Source organism: Hakea prostrata, chromosome 3 (genome assembly GCF_041222555.1).
Source record: "Hakea prostrata isolate BN-2017 chromosome 3, UWA_Hpros_2, whole genome shotgun sequence".
NCBI classification, from domain to species: Eukaryota; Viridiplantae; Streptophyta; class Magnoliopsida; order Proteales; family Proteaceae; genus Hakea; species Hakea prostrata.
The window spans coordinates 3,482,248-3,499,871 of record NC_142602.1 but is presented as its reverse complement, the minus strand read 5'-3'; the positions used below and the strand labels follow the sequence as shown (position 1 = coordinate 3,499,871).

Genomic DNA, 17,624 nt, shown 5'->3' with positions numbered 1-17,624 from the left:
GAAGGAGAACCTATCATCGTATCATTTCGTTCGATTTATAAATTGTTGAACAAACCAAAGTTTGAAGTATTCTATGATACTAGTTGTTACGATCCAACCGATACGATATATTTCGATACGATTTTTTATTGAATTATACTAAATTATATTAGTTAGAGCGATATAATACTCAATATAGGATACCCCTTGATCAGCTGACCAATACGATTCTTGATATTCATATTTTAAACCTTTGAATATGACCCTTTACAATATCGGCACCATGGTTTAGATCGGCCTAAATTTGCCTAGAAGCTCTATTTAATGGCCGATACGATCTGAACAATATCAAGGATCAAGGATTGAGTCGTAGTTGACACTCTGGATCCAACATCCACGCATCTTGCCGTATTCATTGATTAATGCTCTTATAATATTATTGTGAAGGCAGTGAAGCACAGCTAACAACCAGTATTATCTATCCAAGCATTTGGTATCGGAATATCCCATGTGAATTATCCTTTTCTGTTAATTTCTTTTCAGTTAGTAATCTAAAATGATATCTTTTCCACCGAAAATAAAAATCTAAGCTATAAATTTTACCAAATATGAAAAGATCACTGGTTAAACTTTTCTTGCATCACACGAAAAAGAAAGATTTCAGAAGTCAAAGGCGCAACAGGATAAAGAAAAAGTAATAAAAAAGGTCCTTGCTTCCCAAGCTTTCCTACACTTTCCCATTTCGTTTTAGCGTTTCTTTCGTGCTGGGTTTCACAGACGCAATATAAGAAACACAACAGAAGCTATAAAACCAAGGTGGGAGTTTCACATACGCTTCCCTGTAAATCAATCAAACCAGAAACCAGAAACTTAGCCTGCAAGTGAGAAAACAAAGATGAAGAGAGAGGGTCGTCAACATGGATTGGTTAGAAGCTATGAAATCACGCCGTTTAACCGCAACAAGATCATCAATCGGATCGATTCCCCTGCTACCGCCGGGCTTTTCATGAGGGTTTCAACGAAACCCACCAATCATTCCAAGTGCACAGGGAAGTGCGGTAAACCCAGATGCAATGGCTGCCATAGCCACCCAGTTTCCAAGTCCAGAGACAAAGCCAAAGGTACCCACAAAGAAAAATCATTCGATGTTCTCGCGGATCATCGTTCCATCGCTTGGAAGCTTGTCGATCGCAACAAAGGGGGTTCCAAATTTGTCGGTTTGTCGGCGACTGCTGTTTTGAGTCAGTTGGCTACTCGAGATTATCAAGATTGGCATGACTACGAAGACGAAGAAGAGCAGAAGGAGACGGAGTATGGCGTCGATGATGTTTATTACCCCAACGATTACTACTCCGATAGCAATATAGAAGAGATCGCCCCTGTCCTAACAACAGCAAGAATTGAAGAAATAGTCAATGAACCAGAAGAAAAAGAAGAAGACGGAGTCAATGATGACGACGAAGACGATGATGATACCATGAGCGTCATGAGCTTCTGTGAAGTTGGATTCTTGCTGGAAATGGAAGAAGATGGATGGTTTGTGGTTGCAGAGATGTAATTTCTGCCATTGCTATCATCTTTTACCTGTCTATTTCACATTTGCTTTTTCTTTGTTAATAAATGTATATTGGAATATTTCTAATCCATATATGTAAATTTGAAACTATTCTCTATATTTCTTTTTTTTAATGAAATCAAAAAATGATCCTGGTGATCGAAACGATTGAGCTGTGCTTGAGTTTCTGCTTTGTTCTGATTTTTGGGAGAAAAAAAAAAGCCGAAATGCATAAATTTTCTTTTTCGGACCAAATTTAGATTTAACAAATAATTAATTCTTAATTGTTGGTAAAGTAGTTTTTAAATCCGTGTTGTATCGGTTGAAATCGGTTATTAGTCGAGTCGGAAAAAGTGCTTCTTCTTGTTCGAAAATAATTGGACGATTTTAACCCTAGTTTTTGTTTCCAGTTTCCATATCAAAATCCATTTTTGATCTAGGGTTCCCGAAGTGCATTCAACTAGGCAAGAAACTCGAACTTTGAGCGGAAGAAAGTATCGTTTCATAGTTATCTTGTCTTCGGATTTAAGATTAATAATGGCTGGTTCTGAGAAGGGGGAATCGGAAGGAGGTGTTTTGGCGGAGGCACTTGGCGATCTCTTCACAAGCGTATCCACCATGGTCAAAGGAGACCTACAAGGAACCAGTAGCTTGCTTGAGCTTTTAGAGAAAATGAATCTTAGAGTGGCTGAAGAATACCAAGGTTATGGAGATGTTGCTTCTGGTTTAAGGGTTTTCGTGGAGCAGTTGAAGGCCAAAAATGGAAACTTCGATGAGTATGTGCAGCAGATCGATTTGATTGAAAAACAAGTTATGGAATTTGAAGTTGTGATCTCAATGCTAGATAAGTATGTGTCTTTGTTGGAATCCAAAGTACAATTTGCTTATCAGAATCAACAATCCTGAGGATCGTCATTAATCCTTTCTTATTGATCTCCCACTTTGCTTCGCTTGCCGTTTGGATGCTATACAATTCACATGTTGGTCTAGTTTCGGTGGTGACCGGTTTACTATTTCATTGTTGTGATTCTTCTTTCTGTCATTACACTGACAAGGACCGTGAACACCAATGCTTCCCCAGCTCGTGGAATAGAATAGAAGATACTGTAGTTAGATTTTGTAACTGGATTTTGTTGTTCTCTCTTATTTTTGTTATAAATGAAGAATGTTCTTTAATTCCAAGAATTCAGGCCTCCCTCTTCTCTTTTTATAATTCTAACTTTGTGATTGAATTCGGGGATCTATGGTGATCCATATTCTTTACTAATGTTATTGGGTGGAGAATTTTATTTCTGGGTCTGATGTGTAGAATCAAGGCAAACATGACTCCAACTACAGAAAGCCGATCCAATTGATTGTTTGCTACTGGTTTCAAGAAGTTGTATATTATTAGTTTTTGGTACCTGTCTGACGGTTAGAGCGTATTTGCTTTGTAGCTAGGTGTTGTTGACTACAAGCTTGATGACTAAAGCTTGAACATGAATAGTTTACGTTTACATATTGAATCACACAATAAGAATATAAATGTTTTGATAACCTATCCAAGGAATTAGTATTTTGTTGCAACCTTATGCTAAAAAAAAATGTTAACTCCAAATATACATTATGTTATAGAACTAAGTGTGAGCCCTAGTGGGTAGATAGGCAAATTATCTAATGACTACGTATTTGAACAAAATTTTTATATTCAGTGTACATTGATATAGTTCATCTTAATGCTATTCTTTTGACATGTTGTATCTTTCACTTTCCCTTTTGGCCCTTTTGGGTTTCTATGCTATAATGCTTAAGTTTATTCCCTGTTTGTTTGCAGAGTGACAAACCTGTAAGAACTCTTAACAATATGAGAGATCAATATCATCAGGAACCAGTACTCTTGTATAGCTGCTTGATTCTTGGTCCCTTGATGTTATAATTGTTTGTAACATTCTACATTATGTACTCAAAGCTTTTCTCTCTTGTGGTTATGACTCATGAGCTCTGTTAATGTCCATTTCTCTGAATATATTCAAATTATGACTCCTAGACTGAAAAAAAGGAAAAAAAGGACGTTGGTGGTCACTGACTCACAGTTGTTTTGGCTGGTGGCTTTGACGCTTTTTGGGCAACTATGACTCTCTTCTACAATTGCTGGAAACTGAAAAGTTTCTTGTTTGAATTCATTTTACTCCTTTTAAGGTTCTCATAGGAATTTTGGTGGGATTGCTTGAGCAGTCCCACCAATAGCTTCATGTAGCTTGGTCATGGATATCTAGGAATTGTTTTCTGCTTGCAGAACTCTAACTGAAGAAGGCCATACCTTAGCTGTCCAATGATTTATATAGCTGATCCCTTTCATCTCATGTACTTGAGTCTCCTATTGTATCGTCGTCTATTAGTCTACTTTGGGATGAATTCTTTGTTATCACTGACCAAGACATAGCAGCATAATCTCTAATTTCCATTCTTTGATTCTATCTTGTAGTAGATATATTTAGTTCTAGTCAGGAGATTAGAGCACTTGCAGTTCATTAGCATAGTACCTGCCAGAGGATTTATATGACAAGAGAAGTCCATAGACTCCAGACTCCAAAATGACAAATTTCCATCAGAGAATATGCAAGTTATGCTAATTGAGGATGAAGGTAGCCAACTATTCCACATACAACACTTGATGCATGGGTTAGGTTTCTAATCAGCTTGCCTTGGAAGCCCAAAATCCCACACCTTTGCCCTCATGGTGCTGTCACGAAGAATATTGCTAGTCTTAGAATCCCTGTGGATGATGCTTGGGTTGCACCCAGTATGCAAGTATTCAAGGCCTACAAATATCTTGTATCATGATTACATTATGAAATATTTACCTGTATTTTGAATTTTAAAACTAATTCTGGTATGATCAATATATAAATATCATAAAGAGCCTGAGCCACATCTTCTGCAGTAGAAAGACAGGAAAGCCCGTCCAAGTGCTTCTGCTTGACAGAATCTGGTCAGCAGATTTTATTATGGATTTTGATGGGGCTGTTCCTATTATAATTTATATATATGTCTACAGGTTGTAAAATATAGAAGGCCACTACCATGTATATGGTCCTGCAAAAACCCATTATGCATGTACTCATAAACCAAAGTATTTTGATATGCTTTTCCATGGTATCCAACTTAAGGGAACAAGTTTCTGTGGTGGATTCATGACAACAGGGCGACCTGGAATTATATTGCCACGGTGGATGAGTGGTGTATTCTTTGACCTGTGAGCTAGATAAAAGATTTCTTGACATCTATGTTTCAGTGACTCATCAAGTATTAAAATAGTTGCATTGGGCAGAGACACTGACTCTTCTATTCTTGGTTTTAGTCTGTTTCATTTGGTTGGTGATGCCAAATGGAGACTGCATGTTAGGATAAGAGTTACCCAGCTTTGGCGTTGGAGTAGGTGTTCATTTGTTGTCTACTTGTTTCTCGCACCTTTCACTTACTGATATACTGTACTGTTTTTTCACTTTTTAATTTTGTGACTCTTATCGTATAGTGCATAGTTATCAACACCATCAAAGTATTAGCCCAAATTGGAGTTTTTTTTTTTTTTTTGGTTTTGGTTTTGTTGTTGTTTCTGTCTGCAACTATAACTTACATATTCAAAGAAGTAATTAAAAGCTATGCTGAATGACTCCAGGTATAACAACCAAAGAAATAAAATCGACTTACCGTCATTGCTCTGTCTTTGGATTTAGTAGTGGTCCATGGGTACAATTCCAGGTCTTAACTAACGAGAATGACAGTACAAAATCCAGAGATACATTCTTGTAGCTACTAGCTTCATAAAGAATAGCTACCATTGGCATTTTCAGCTATCTTTACAATGGCAGTGTTGTATCCAGGCAATTGAGGTTGTTCCAGCCTAAACTTTCAAATCTCCTTCTTACCCAAATCTTAAATCTCAGACAAGTATGCATAAGCTTGAGCACTTGTGGGAAAACTGTCTGTTTAATCTGTCGCTGAGTGCCTCTTTGAGTACCAACAACTGCAGTTGCCTGGGGGGGGGGTAGTGGATTGTTTTACATTTTCTTTGAGAAGAGTTATTGTGTTACTTTGATCTTAAAAGCAAATTAGGTTGCATGCATAAGTGTGGAATTGATTTTATTATGATGGAGTAGTGGTATAGTCTTTATTATATATAATGTATCGTTTTGGTGTTAAGAATGTCTCTTTCGCAAGATCCATTTGCATCATGATTTAAATGACTTTGAAATTCATATATAAATTTTCTGAGAGCTTGTACCTTATATTGGCTCCTTGGTTGGAGCACCAAAATTTATTCTGGCTGCAACTGCTTCATAATCTGCAGCATATGTTGAAAAGTTCAAAAGAGAAAATTCTTGTGTAGACATGAAAAGAGAGCCCATTGATGCACAGAACATATCAAATGGCAAAAAGATGTAGAAGTTGCTCTGATAATCATTTCCTCCATTTATACTCTTGAAGCATCTAACACTGTTATGGTAGACCACATGGTAGCATCCAAATAGAGCTGAAATTTGGGATAAGGATCTTAGAGTCTTGAGTGGTCATACAGAAATGTTGCTCGGACAAGATATCACCTCCTATCTATGGTGCTCAGAGTGTAGCCGTACTTATTTCTGTCAGCAGGGAAGTCTCTCCTCCTTTTATACTGCGAGTTATCTCTGTTAGTGTTCTTGTTTTATCAGCTGACAATGTCTAATGAATCCAGTGGTCTGAAACCCACACAAGTCTTGTACTCTGGACAGTATAATTTATTTGTAACTCCACAGTTTATGTTGACAAACTCTGCAGTTTTTTTTCCCAAGGTCATAAAGGGGAATTTAAATTCTCACAATTTTAAGTTGCACTTGCAGTGTTGAAACCCATGTATCAGATGCAGAAGGAAGAAATTATGATTGATGTTTTCTCATTGGAAAATGGTACGTTTCTTTTGTCGATCATTCTTCATTTTATTTTTGTCTGTTTAGGTGCCAAAGACCTGACATTGTTTAAGTCTCATCTTGTTCTCCAGCATACTCATAAAAGCTAGAAAGACAATTTTCTGTGTTGCAATTTTTGCATGCTCCTATTGATTTTTTGCCACCAGATCTAATAAACTGAAATGCGACAAAGTTCTAGTTACCAACTCAGTAAGAGAAGATACTTGTAGCAAGTCTTGTACTCTGGACTGTTTAATTTACCTGTACCTCCACAGTTTATGCTGACAAACTCTGCAATTTTTTGAAGGTCATAAAAAAACCACATATCAGATCCAGAAGGAAGAAATTGCGATTGATGTTTTCTCATTGCAAATGGTATGTTTCTTGTCTCGATCATTCTTCATTTTATTTTTGTCCATTTCAGTGCAAAGGAAATGAAAATCTTTAAATCTCATCTTGTTCTCCAGCATACTCTTAAGGAAGAAAAACAATTTTGTGGTGGAATTTTTGCATGCTGTTATTGATCTTTTGCCATGGAATTTAAATTGAAAGGCGACGAAGTTCTAGTTACCAACTCAATAAGAGACCACACCTGTAACTCGGCAAATAACAGCAGGTATTAAGTGTAAGAACAAAACCAGAAAAATGTGATGCTGGGGCCACTGAAGATGAGAAAGGGAAAGAATCCTTGGAATGGTGTTGTATCTGTTAGCTATTCCAATTCATAACAAATGTAGAGCTTTTTGCTCCACTCATTCCTCACATTTTGATATGAATGGCTAGGTCATGTGTGTACAATATTCAATCATGCACATCTTTTCAGCTTTGAATATTCTTTTTTCATGGATAGTTGTTTTGAGCATCATTCTCATACGTAGCTTTTTATGATTTGGAACAGATACTCCCTTCATGGTTGCACGGCCCACAGGCCTAAAGCTAGACTCTTGAAAGGTACAGCTTTATTGAGCATCATTCTCAAAATAGATTCCTTGTTAGGTCTAATATCAAACTTCTACAATGTCATCATTAACTAAAAAAAAAAGGAAAAGAAAAAAAATTCTCCCGCTGCACCATGGATGAACAAAAGCAGGTTCTCCATATGTGACATAAGAAAGAGAACTGATTTTATACATTTGCTTCAGCCGTTGGATCGGCACCACCGGCGGATGCAGAGACTTGGTTATGATCCTCTGCCACCATCTTCCTCATCTTCATCAACCACCGTATCAAATCCATCAGATAATCATAGAGGTTGAGAGCCACGTGGAGCCCAATCCCTGCAATGATTCCATATGATATAGAATAAGTGAGTGGCATGAGCAACATTGTAACAAAAGCAGGTACACCTTCTTTGATGTTGGCCCAATCTATATCCTTAGCCACACCCATCATCATCACACCAACCATAACAAGAGAAGGCCCAATAGCCCATGGAGGTACACTTGCAAGAAGAGGTCCAAAAAAGAGTGATAAGAAGAAGAAGAACCCAACAGTCATAGCCGTTAATCCTGTCCGGCCCCCTTCTCTGATCCCGGCGGATGATTCTATATACGTCGCCACCGTGGAAGTCCCGAGTGCCGACCCCACTATGGTGGAGCTTGCGTCAACCATATAGGCAACATATTCACCTTCGAAGGAACCATTTTCGTCTATGAATCCTCCAAATTCAGCCATGGAGTAGAGAGTGTTTGTTGTGGATAGGATATCCACATAGAGTAATGTCGCCAAGGCTATCCAGACCTCACTTCTGTTGAAGTCACTAAAACTGATGGCTCCGGCAGTGTGTTTAAACTTATGGAAGTCTACAATCTTCTTGAAATAGTTGTAGTTCTCATCGCCAACGGATGTGTAAGGAAAATACGTGACGCCGGTACCCCGAATCCACGAAATCAATGTAACAAAAAGAATCCCATAGATCATGCTACCTTTGATTTTCTTCATGAGGCCATAGCAAATAATGAGGAACCCAACTGCCCCAAGCCAAAACCTAGGGTTTTGCATCCTTCCCCCCAAACACTCACCCGTCTCCAGGTTCGTTCGGGCACACGCTGTGAGGGTCACCAAGGTGGAAGAACTCGGCCCAACTAGGCCCAGCCCTTGATGAGTCTGTAGGCCTGTAAAGGCAATGAAAAGCCCAATACCTGCCGCACCGGCCAGCCGAATTGAGCGAGGGATGAGATGGGCTAGCTTTGCTCGCAAGCCGATCGCAGCTATGGCGAGGAAGATACAACCTTCGAGCAAGACAACGGCCAGCGCGGTCTGGTATGATAAAGGCCCAGTTCCATGAAAGCCCACTAAGTTGTATGCAAAGTAAGCATTGACACCCATACCTGGGCCAAGTCCAAATGGTAAGTTGGCAAGTAGGCCCATAGCAAAACAGCCCACCATGGAAGACAATGCCGTGGCTGCAATCAGGTCACTTGTGATACTGGAAAGGCAGTTCTGGTAACCTTCATTTGATTGAAGCTTGCATTCTGGAGTTTGCTTGCCAGTGCAATCGGAGATCGAACAGGTACCGCCGGAATCTGCCAGTATCGTCGCGTTAACTGTGATGATGTAGGCCATGGTGAGGAAGGTAGCAACCCCTGCACGTAGTTCCCTTGTGAAGCAGCTATTTCTACTCTCTAGCTTGAAGTATCTTCCTGCCCTGCTCTTGGAGATTGCTTCATTCAATCTTCTCTCCATTCTTCTCCATGACTCTCTCAGTCCAACTCCCATTTTCAAAGAAAGCTCACCACCCATCTCTCTCTTTTTCTCTTAAGTAGATATATCAAGAAACGTTTGGTGTATTGGTTGTACTATTTATAGCAGTTAATGCTACTTACCAAAAATATAGTACAAATTTGTTTGGCCGTTACCAATACAGAGAAGAAAGACAATTTGAAACTGAAGTGGCTGTGGGTCCTTCCACTGAAGGTAGGGAAATAAATTATTTGACCAGAATCTTTGGATCCAAGAGTGGATTCAAGAGCTGTCCTTATTTTTAATCTTTTTTGAAAAATGTGAAGGGCAACAGCTGTTTCAATGAAATTTCAAAAGGGGTTTCCTGCAGTTCTTCTGTTATTTATTGTCTACTATTATGATTTTATTATGGAAAGGAGATTATTGATCCAATCAGGTACATAGCATAATGAATCAAATAGAGTATAGCTCTGTTTTGGGCTCATGTGGTTTAATCAGCTTTTATGCTTATAAAATGTGGTTATTATAGAATTAGTTTATTCATTGCATGCGTGAGAGCAGATTTAAGTATTTTATACCTGCTGAAAGTGTTATGGTTTTGCTTTTGAGACTAAGAGAGATTAAGTATTGTATGTCCTTCTTAAAGGTGTAGTTGTGTTTCTTTTGAGACTAAAAGAGAGATGAGAGAGGGAGAGATTAAGTATCGTATATCTAGCCCTGTTAAAAAGTGTGATTGTCTTTCTTTTGAGACTAAAAAGAGAGAGACAAGGAAGGTGGGAGAGGCTCTTCTTTTTAAGGTTTAGCAATTCTTCCCATCATTTCACCCATTTCTAAGCCTGTAGTAACTTGTGCTCTGCCTTAAAAGAACAAAACAAACAGGGTTCAAGATCTTTTCTTTCATAATAAACAAATTTATTCAGGTGGTGGGTGGTCCGGCAGAGCTAAAGCTAAGAGCAAATTTCTCTGAGCCAAGGAGAGGATGTAGGTTATACAGTCATTTTAGCCATTCACTGGAACTTCCGGGTAGGGGCGGAGCTACCCCAAGGCCAAAGCGGCCGTGACCCCCCTTCCGTCTTAATTTTTTTATCTGACCCACTTTCCGGTGTGGAATATTAGTACTTGGTTTTCTCTTATTAGAGAAAAAAAATTTAGGTAAAGACAATGGATGGAAAAGCCATTGTGTTCCCCTTACTTCAATGTTGAATTTTGACTCTACCTTCCGCCCTTGCTTCCGGGCTAGGTAACCCACAACAAGATTGTGATTCTGAACAAAAAAATATTTACAAAACAAGATATCAGCAAGGTTCAAGACTAATAAAGCACAAGGCTGAAAAGGAGTGGTGATCTTCATGAAAGACAATCTATGAAGGAAAATATTAGTTAATGATTCTATATATCTCAAGATTATTTCAATAATTTTCTATAAGGAGTTAGAATCTACGAGTTTGGATCAGCTCCCTCGATGCTTTTGAATCATACAGTGTTGGAAAAAAGGAAAAAAGATCACAAAGTGGGGGGTTTGAAGTTCACAAGGGACATAATGAGATTTTTGTGTTCGATATTTATAAGTGGACCCTACCACTACTGTGTAATAGAAAATATCAAAGCAGCTAAATTCATCCAAACTCTTAAGGTAGGCATTGACAATAGCTGATGTGACAAAATCATATCTCATCATATAATTGTTTGAATGTATCTTTCTCCATCCTTAATGGGTAAGAGAGTCAGTCAATCAGCTCAATTCCAGTTTGGTTTACTCTTTGACAAAGTGCAATCAAAACCAAACTGGATTTGTGATAAAAATCAATAAAAATCTGTTTGAACTCTTCACAGGTTTAATTTGGCTTTGATTTTAGAATCACTGACAGAAAATCTTAAATCTATGAATCATTTTGTTAGATAATTGTATCACAAGATTTTACAATTAAATTAAAATAAAATTGACATTTGATGATCTTTAGTTGATTTGAAGAACCTGATATTTTGATCGAGATGAGGTTGAGTTACACTTGAGTTTTGCCTCTAAAAGTAATTTATGCATCATATCAATTACTTTATTCATGTCATGACTATGAATTAGAGTAAATCCATTCAAATGCATTAACTTTACTCATGTATGAATGTCTATGAATGGTTATGAAGGTGCTTATAAGAATTTAAGGTCAATGGTAATTCATATTTGAATTGAAATAAATCTATGGAATAAACAAGCTCACTTCATCACCCATGATCAAGACCATGTAAAGTTTCTAGAAATACTAGTTGATATTCATAACCCAGCTCATCTCTCATTATCAAGGTTATAAAAGATCTAATTACCATTCCTTTTGAGTTCATGGATTGCACACATAAGTCGATCGAGGAACAATTAAAATAAAGAAGCCCGGACCAACCCCGGGGGTCAAAACCCCACCCCTGCGGGGGGCCCCCAAAAAACTTAAATTTAAAGAAGAAAAAAACTAAATTTAATAATAAATTAGGTTTTGTTAAAATGAATCTAAGAACCGCTAGATAAATGGTGCTCAAGAGGGAAAAATTGAGGACTTGCTGGTATACTTAATATATACATATTATTCATATCTATTTGTAATAATAATAATAATGATATATTATTATTTTATTAAAAAGTAATAGAAAATTAAAATATTAATTATTTGTATGTCAACAACTTTTGCATTGAGCTACTAGCAAAGAAACAATGAGAGATTTGACCGCCCACCAATTATTAAATGATTATGAATCTCAAGTTTTAATGCATTAAATAAACAATGTTGGGTTTTTTGATTTTTGGATTAGTAAAATTATAGGTGCACTTGCACGTAATGGTGTCTAATAGGTTTGTACATATTTTTTGATGGCTTGAAGATTTGATAGCTTGCGTGAGCAAAGCCTTTTTTTTTTTGGCCGGTTTCCAAGGCTTTGCCTTGACTAATCGGGTGTTTGACCCGGGGTCGCAAAGCCTTTTTTTTTTGGCCGGTTTCCAAGGGTTTGCCTTGACTAATCGGGTGTTCGACCCGGGGTCGCAAAGCCTCTTTTAGTTAAAAGAAATATTATAACCATATTTTTGGAGTTCATGCTTACCTCTTTTGGGGTTTACTGGAGTATAATTAATAAAATTTAATCACTAATAATTATTATATTATTTTATTAATTAATATTATATTTATGAACAATAAATTATAGTTTCAGACTAAATTAATTATATTATTTTAGTGATTCGAGAGTATTCCCGTGTAAAACATATAGAATTCTTTAATATTATATATTTGTGGTTATTTTTTCAATGACTAAAAAGTTTAATAGTTTGCGTGAGCAAGGCCTTTTTTTTTCATGCTTGTGTGTCTAATAGTGTTCAATTTTTTTTGGATTACATGAATATAACTAATAAAACTAGATTAACAAGAATAATATAATTAATTAATATTATCTTTATGAATGATAAATTATAGTTACAGACATTATTAACCATTATCCTTTCAGTAGAAGTCAAAAGGTATTTTATGAATAAATATTATGGCCATCTTTCATGAATTCGTACTTAGCATGATATGACTAGTAATGATGAAGAAACAAGAACAAAGCTATTAGAAACAAATAATGAAGCATAACTAATCTATGAATTTTAAAAAGAGCTCACACGATTAGAACCTTTCCAACCACAATTGAGTTATTAGATACGTCGGGATCTTCCTTGGTGGTGCGTCTGATATATGTTTGTGGTGTGTCTACGGTAGGGCTGCAATAGAGTTGAGCTTTTGTAATCCCAAGCCCAGACTTATATTTTAATTTAAGTTTATTCTCGCCATGACCTTAATTCATGACGAATGATTATTGTCCCTGACTCTAAGCTCTATAGGGCCAAGCCAAGCTCATTCCCGCCTTAATTGACCCTGTCTCCAGCTTTGGCCCTAATTAGCTCTGTCTCTGGTCATGTCCCTAGCCTTGATCTTGACTTTGATTGACCCTATTCTTGTCCTTGTTCTTAATTCATTGAGATTAAACATCAAGAACAAAAGTAGGGCTAAAATCAGGGCTAGGGTCAGGTAAAAAATCAGGGACGGGTCAGGATAGGCCCGGCGAGCCAAAGAATAATCCGAAGCCCGCCCTTGGCCCTGACCTGCCCTAGGGCTAAAATCTTGAACCCAAGCCCTATTCGGGGTCAGGGCGGGCTTAGGGGCAAGCTTGCACCCTTATAATCATGTGAAATACACATGAGGTACATCCAAACGTCGACACCACAGGCACCACAACATTAGACACTGCCCAAACCGGGTCCGGTACAGTGAATCTGGACATCACTGCTTGGGTTAATACACGGTCAAACAAGTTATACGGGTGCCAAGACTTAAAGTCGTCATCGTCGCCGTCATCGACGTTGGAGGCTTTTTCATTATACGGAAAACAGTGAAACAGAGTGTGTTTCTGAGGTACATTGAACCTGGACAGTATCGTTTTGGGGATTATAAATCAGAACTAACCCTTCAACTTCCAAACCATCTTCACACAATCACACAACAGATTTTGTAGTCGTTCATCTCTCTCGAGCTTAATTGCCTATAAAAATTAGATTTTGATACATAAGCTCTTACGAAGCGCAAATGGCACAGATTATGGCCACGATAGCTGTTCCACCGGCGAGCAGTGTTCCAATCAAGAAGAATGCGGAGATGATGAAGGTTCTGGCGGAAGAGGAAGAAGCGTTGAGGGAGAGAAATAAGGTACTGGAGAGAGAACTCAAGAAGAGTTTGGAGAGGGAAGAGGAGATGAAGAAACAACTCCAGAAGACTTCACAGAGACTCAGAGCAGTAGAAGAGGCTGAGGAGCTCCTCTGTTTTCAATTTGGGGAGCTTGAAGTGGAAGCCCTCGATCAAGCACGCACTTATCAAGCCCAGATCAGGTCTCTCATGGATCAGCTTTCCCAGGCTTGCAAGCTTCTCCAGGCCTCTGGGATGAAAACCGTGCAACTGTAACAACTGTGCGCTCTTCCCTTTGTATCCCGTTTTTCGTTTTTAGCAATTTGTAATTAGTTTGTCTGTGTGTCCATAATGATGTTCACCATCTCTGTATGTAGAAATGAATCAAACAATATAAACTTTTCTACCCAGAAAGAAGAAATGAGAGATTTTCAATTTCATCATTTATTTTTGTTCGAAATTTTCATTCAGACACCATGAACAGAGAATCTCTTGGTGATGATACATGTCCTTCCCATAATCTCTCATTCTTGAATTATAATAAATTATGAAAAGAAAATTATATCTTTCTCTCTAATTATTTGTTAATTTAATGCATTAGCTTGGCGTATACGGCTCCTCTCACATAAATACTTAGAAGTAATGCATATATTAACTGCAAACAACTTTCTGCCTAAAAAACAGAAAAATTGCAAATAACTATTTTGGGCTTTGGGCTAAATTCTACAGCAAATAATTAAGAGAAGCAAGCGAGGAAGAGGAACTGTGGAAGGAATTCTTTCCTTTTCTTTGGTGTAAAGAAATCCTCTTAATTTTTAACTACTCCCATTTCGATTTTCAAAGCCATGATCTTAATGAAACCTCTCTGATAACCGGAAACTATCTGAAAGCCTTCTTTTCACCTACCCATCTGGCCATTCTTCGTCTTCTTATTCTTCTTTCTTCTCTTCTGGTAGTCCTATCTTTCCAGGAAACAAAGGTCAGGTAGAAAATTACAGGAAGATGTGGCAGACGCAGCGCAGTAGATCATCTTTCACAGAATCCATCAAAACTCTTGAAGCTGATTTACAACATGCGAATGCCCTGTAAGTACATATCCAACTTTCTTCTTCTTTACGGTTCTCCTTGCAAATATGTTTCTCGAAACTCGGAGTGGGAGCCTTTGTAGTATCACCCTCTACAATGTGAACAAGGAGATGTTCTTTTCCTCCCTGAAAATACTGCCATCCAAATTCACAGAACGATTGTATTCACTTGCTGTGCTTTTCATATCAATTCCAATCCTGTTTTGGTTTTATATATTAGTTTCCACATGTAACTCTTTTGTTTGGTTTTAATTATTTTAGTCTAGTTTTAGTTCAGTTGAATGATTTTGTTATCCTCCTTACTCTGTTTTGGGTTTTGGCATTTGCAGAGCCGAAGCTCTCCCTGGAGATTATAGTGGGGGATGTCTTCAGATGAGATTGTCTTACAGCCCATTTACACCTTTCTTATTATTTTTAGTTGAGTGGATGAATTGCAGTTGTACAGATACCCTCCCAAGCTATTTAGGCCTACTCCACATAATCATAGAAAAGGTCAGTCAGTGTTCTTCCTGTTCTACATTACTCATTTAAATTTGGAGGAATCAATTAGTTTCAATCATGTTCTATATTCTTTCACCTCATAGTGATCCATCAACCTTGCCTTCTAGCTGTACAGGTATATTTAGACGAAATGAAAAGCATATCTTCCAAAGAAAGGGAAGTCACCATAAAGGAATTCTATGGTCTGTAACTTGGCTTCTGATAAGTCACAAATTTCTTAGTTTCACACACTTGATATGATTCAATGTTTTCCTTTCTCTAAAAGGCAAAATTTCCTATTACTGTAAAAACCTTGTAGCTGTCATATATCCTACTCTTCGGCAACTTGAACTTGAGTTAACTGAATTGGCTGATAAGAATGAGAGAGCTGAACCTATGGAGATGTCGGGAAGGAGGACAGTCAAAGCGATGCAAAATCTTTCCAATACGGATAAAGAACGAGAAGATGAATGTGGGATTTGTATGGAAGCCAGCACCAAGATTGTCTTGCCCAACTGTAGCCACACCATGTGCATCAGATGCTTCCATGAGTGGTAACTACTGAACCCATACTCATTTTCACAGTCTCATGAATTTATCCTACAAGTATTGCACTGCTTATTAACTGTTGAAAAAGAAACAGGAATTTGCAGTCTCTATCTTGCCCTTTTTGCCGAGGTAGCTTAGCAAGAGTAAATTCGAATGACTTGTGGATCCTCATGGGCAACTTGGATGTGGTTGACACCGTGACTCTCGCAAAAGAGAACCTTAGACGTTTTTATCTCTATGTTGATCACCTGCCACTTGCAATGCCTGAAACCCTCTTCTATACATATGATTACATGATCTGACTAACCTGTGGAGTTGGGGTGACACAATAGAGTTGTATAATGGTGACCACCACTTGTAAATATACAGGGTCTGGTGAGGAGATATGTGAATTGTATGTAAAGAAAATCAAAAGATCAGAATTCAGTTCAGTCTGGTTCTATAGATTTAGCTAGTGGTTGGGATCCTCATTTCCTTGATCTGGAAGTAGGTGATACTTTACACACTGCAGAATGTTAAAGGACTAGTCAGTACTTCTGAAGATATCTGACATCCATCAACTGCTGTTGCACAGTGAATGTTGTTAAGTGCATTAGATTTGTGTGCTTTTTCTTCATTCTCAGTTTATTGGAAGCCTGGGAGTTGCTGTAATCTTGTCATAATGATATGCTTCTATGTAAATTATGTATGTATATGAAGAAGATACTAAAAACTATGACAATCCCTGTATGTTGATAAATTCTCATAATAAGATGCTCAAAAGGGAACTCTCAAATGTGTACATTAGTTGATCTACTGATGGTACTGCAAAACCTTGACAGAATGGTTGTGTAGCTGTAGTCTATTGTTTCTGGGTTTTAAACTTGGAAACAACCTCATGTGTCTGCCCCAAGCAGATTTTTATGATGAGAAAGGTGTTTGTCTTCATAATGACATCCTGTGATATTTTTCTTGTGGCATGAAAGGACTCCACAGATAAGTATCCTGAAGGTGCTTAAATTGGTAATGGGCTTTTTCCAGTGTACAAAGCCTGGGTAAAAACAACTGGGTTTTGATTTTGTTCACTTGGGTAGGAAGTCATAGGCCAACCAGAAATAATCGAGCCGAACCCTAATTCGATTCGGTTTTGAATTGGGCTTCATGGAACCAGTGGAAATATAAAAATAATTGGGTTGATCAATGCACAAGTTAAAAACGAAATTCGGGCCCAAATCCATAAAATGAGGACTGGACCAACAGTATTTTGAGTTTTTTGCAGAGGCGCCCACTTAAGTGGCCTAAATTATACAATACCCCCCTTTACATTTTTCGTAAAATTGCAAGTTGCTACAGTTAACTTTTCTGTTAGTTTAAAACTGGAATGACCATTTTGCCCCCACAATGAGTTGGTAAATATAATTTTTTTCTTTTATTTTTAAGGATTTTAAAATTTTGAATTTACAAAAAAAGAAGCCCCCCGACTCTTATTCGATTTTAGAATTTTCTCCCACTCGCCGTTGCCGGAAATTGTTGCCCCTTCCTTGCTGTTGTCGAAAATTGCTGCCCCTCCCCTTCAAAACCCAGTTTCCAAAGTATCCATTAAAGAAAACCCAAGAGTTAGCTTTATTCTATATGGGCATACCATTTCCAGTTTGCCATGGGAAGCCCAACTGAGAAGAAGAAAAAGAAGAAGAAG

The 17,624-nt window shown here is 37.8% G+C and overlaps 5 protein-coding genes across 5 annotated transcripts; 4 read left to right on the top strand and 1 right to left on the bottom strand.

Annotated features, from left to right (window-relative positions):
* The first annotated feature begins 686 nt into the window (after window positions 1-686).
* On the top strand, window positions 687-1,721 carry LOC149020085 (histone-lysine N-methyltransferase trithorax-like protein). The gene has a single exon (XM_089148123.1). The coding sequence runs from the start codon at window positions 875-877 to the stop codon at window positions 1,535-1,537; it is 663 nt and encodes a 220-aa protein (XP_089004249.1). The 5' UTR covers window positions 687-874; the 3' UTR covers window positions 1,538-1,721.
* Window positions 1,722-1,930: 209 nt separating this feature from the next.
* Window positions 1,931-3,131, top strand: BLOS2 (biogenesis of lysosome organelles complex 1 subunit-like protein). The gene has a single exon (XM_089148121.1). The coding sequence runs from the start codon at window positions 2,072-2,074 to the stop codon at window positions 2,438-2,440; it is 369 nt and encodes a 122-aa protein (XP_089004247.1). The 5' UTR covers window positions 1,931-2,071; the 3' UTR covers window positions 2,441-3,131.
* A 4,453-nt stretch (window positions 3,132-7,584) lies between these two features.
* AZG2 (Xanthine/uracil permease family protein) lies at window positions 7,585-9,340 on the bottom strand. Its single transcript, XM_089148120.1, has one exon. The coding sequence runs from the start codon at window positions 9,199-9,201 to the stop codon at window positions 7,585-7,587; it is 1,617 nt and encodes a 538-aa protein (XP_089004246.1). The 5' UTR covers window positions 9,202-9,340.
* Window positions 9,341-13,643: 4,303 nt separating this feature from the next.
* On the top strand, window positions 13,644-14,273 carry LOC149020082 (protein RESPONSE TO LOW SULFUR 3-like). Its single transcript, XM_089148119.1, has one exon. It carries the CDS (start codon window positions 13,740-13,742, stop codon window positions 14,109-14,111), a length of 372 nt encoding a protein of 123 aa, XP_089004245.1. The 5' UTR covers window positions 13,644-13,739; the 3' UTR covers window positions 14,112-14,273.
* An 81-nt stretch (window positions 14,274-14,354) lies between these two features.
* Window positions 14,355-16,496, top strand: LOC149020081 (E3 ubiquitin-protein ligase AIRP2-like). The gene is made up of 5 exons (XM_089148118.1): window positions 14,355-14,920; window positions 15,250-15,412; window positions 15,537-15,603; window positions 15,720-15,954; window positions 16,044-16,496. The coding sequence occupies exons 1-5, from the start codon at window positions 14,838-14,840 to the stop codon at window positions 16,249-16,251; spliced, it is 756 nt and encodes a 251-aa protein (XP_089004244.1). The 5' UTR covers window positions 14,355-14,837; the 3' UTR covers window positions 16,252-16,496.
* Window positions 16,497-17,624: the final 1,128 nt, after the last annotated feature.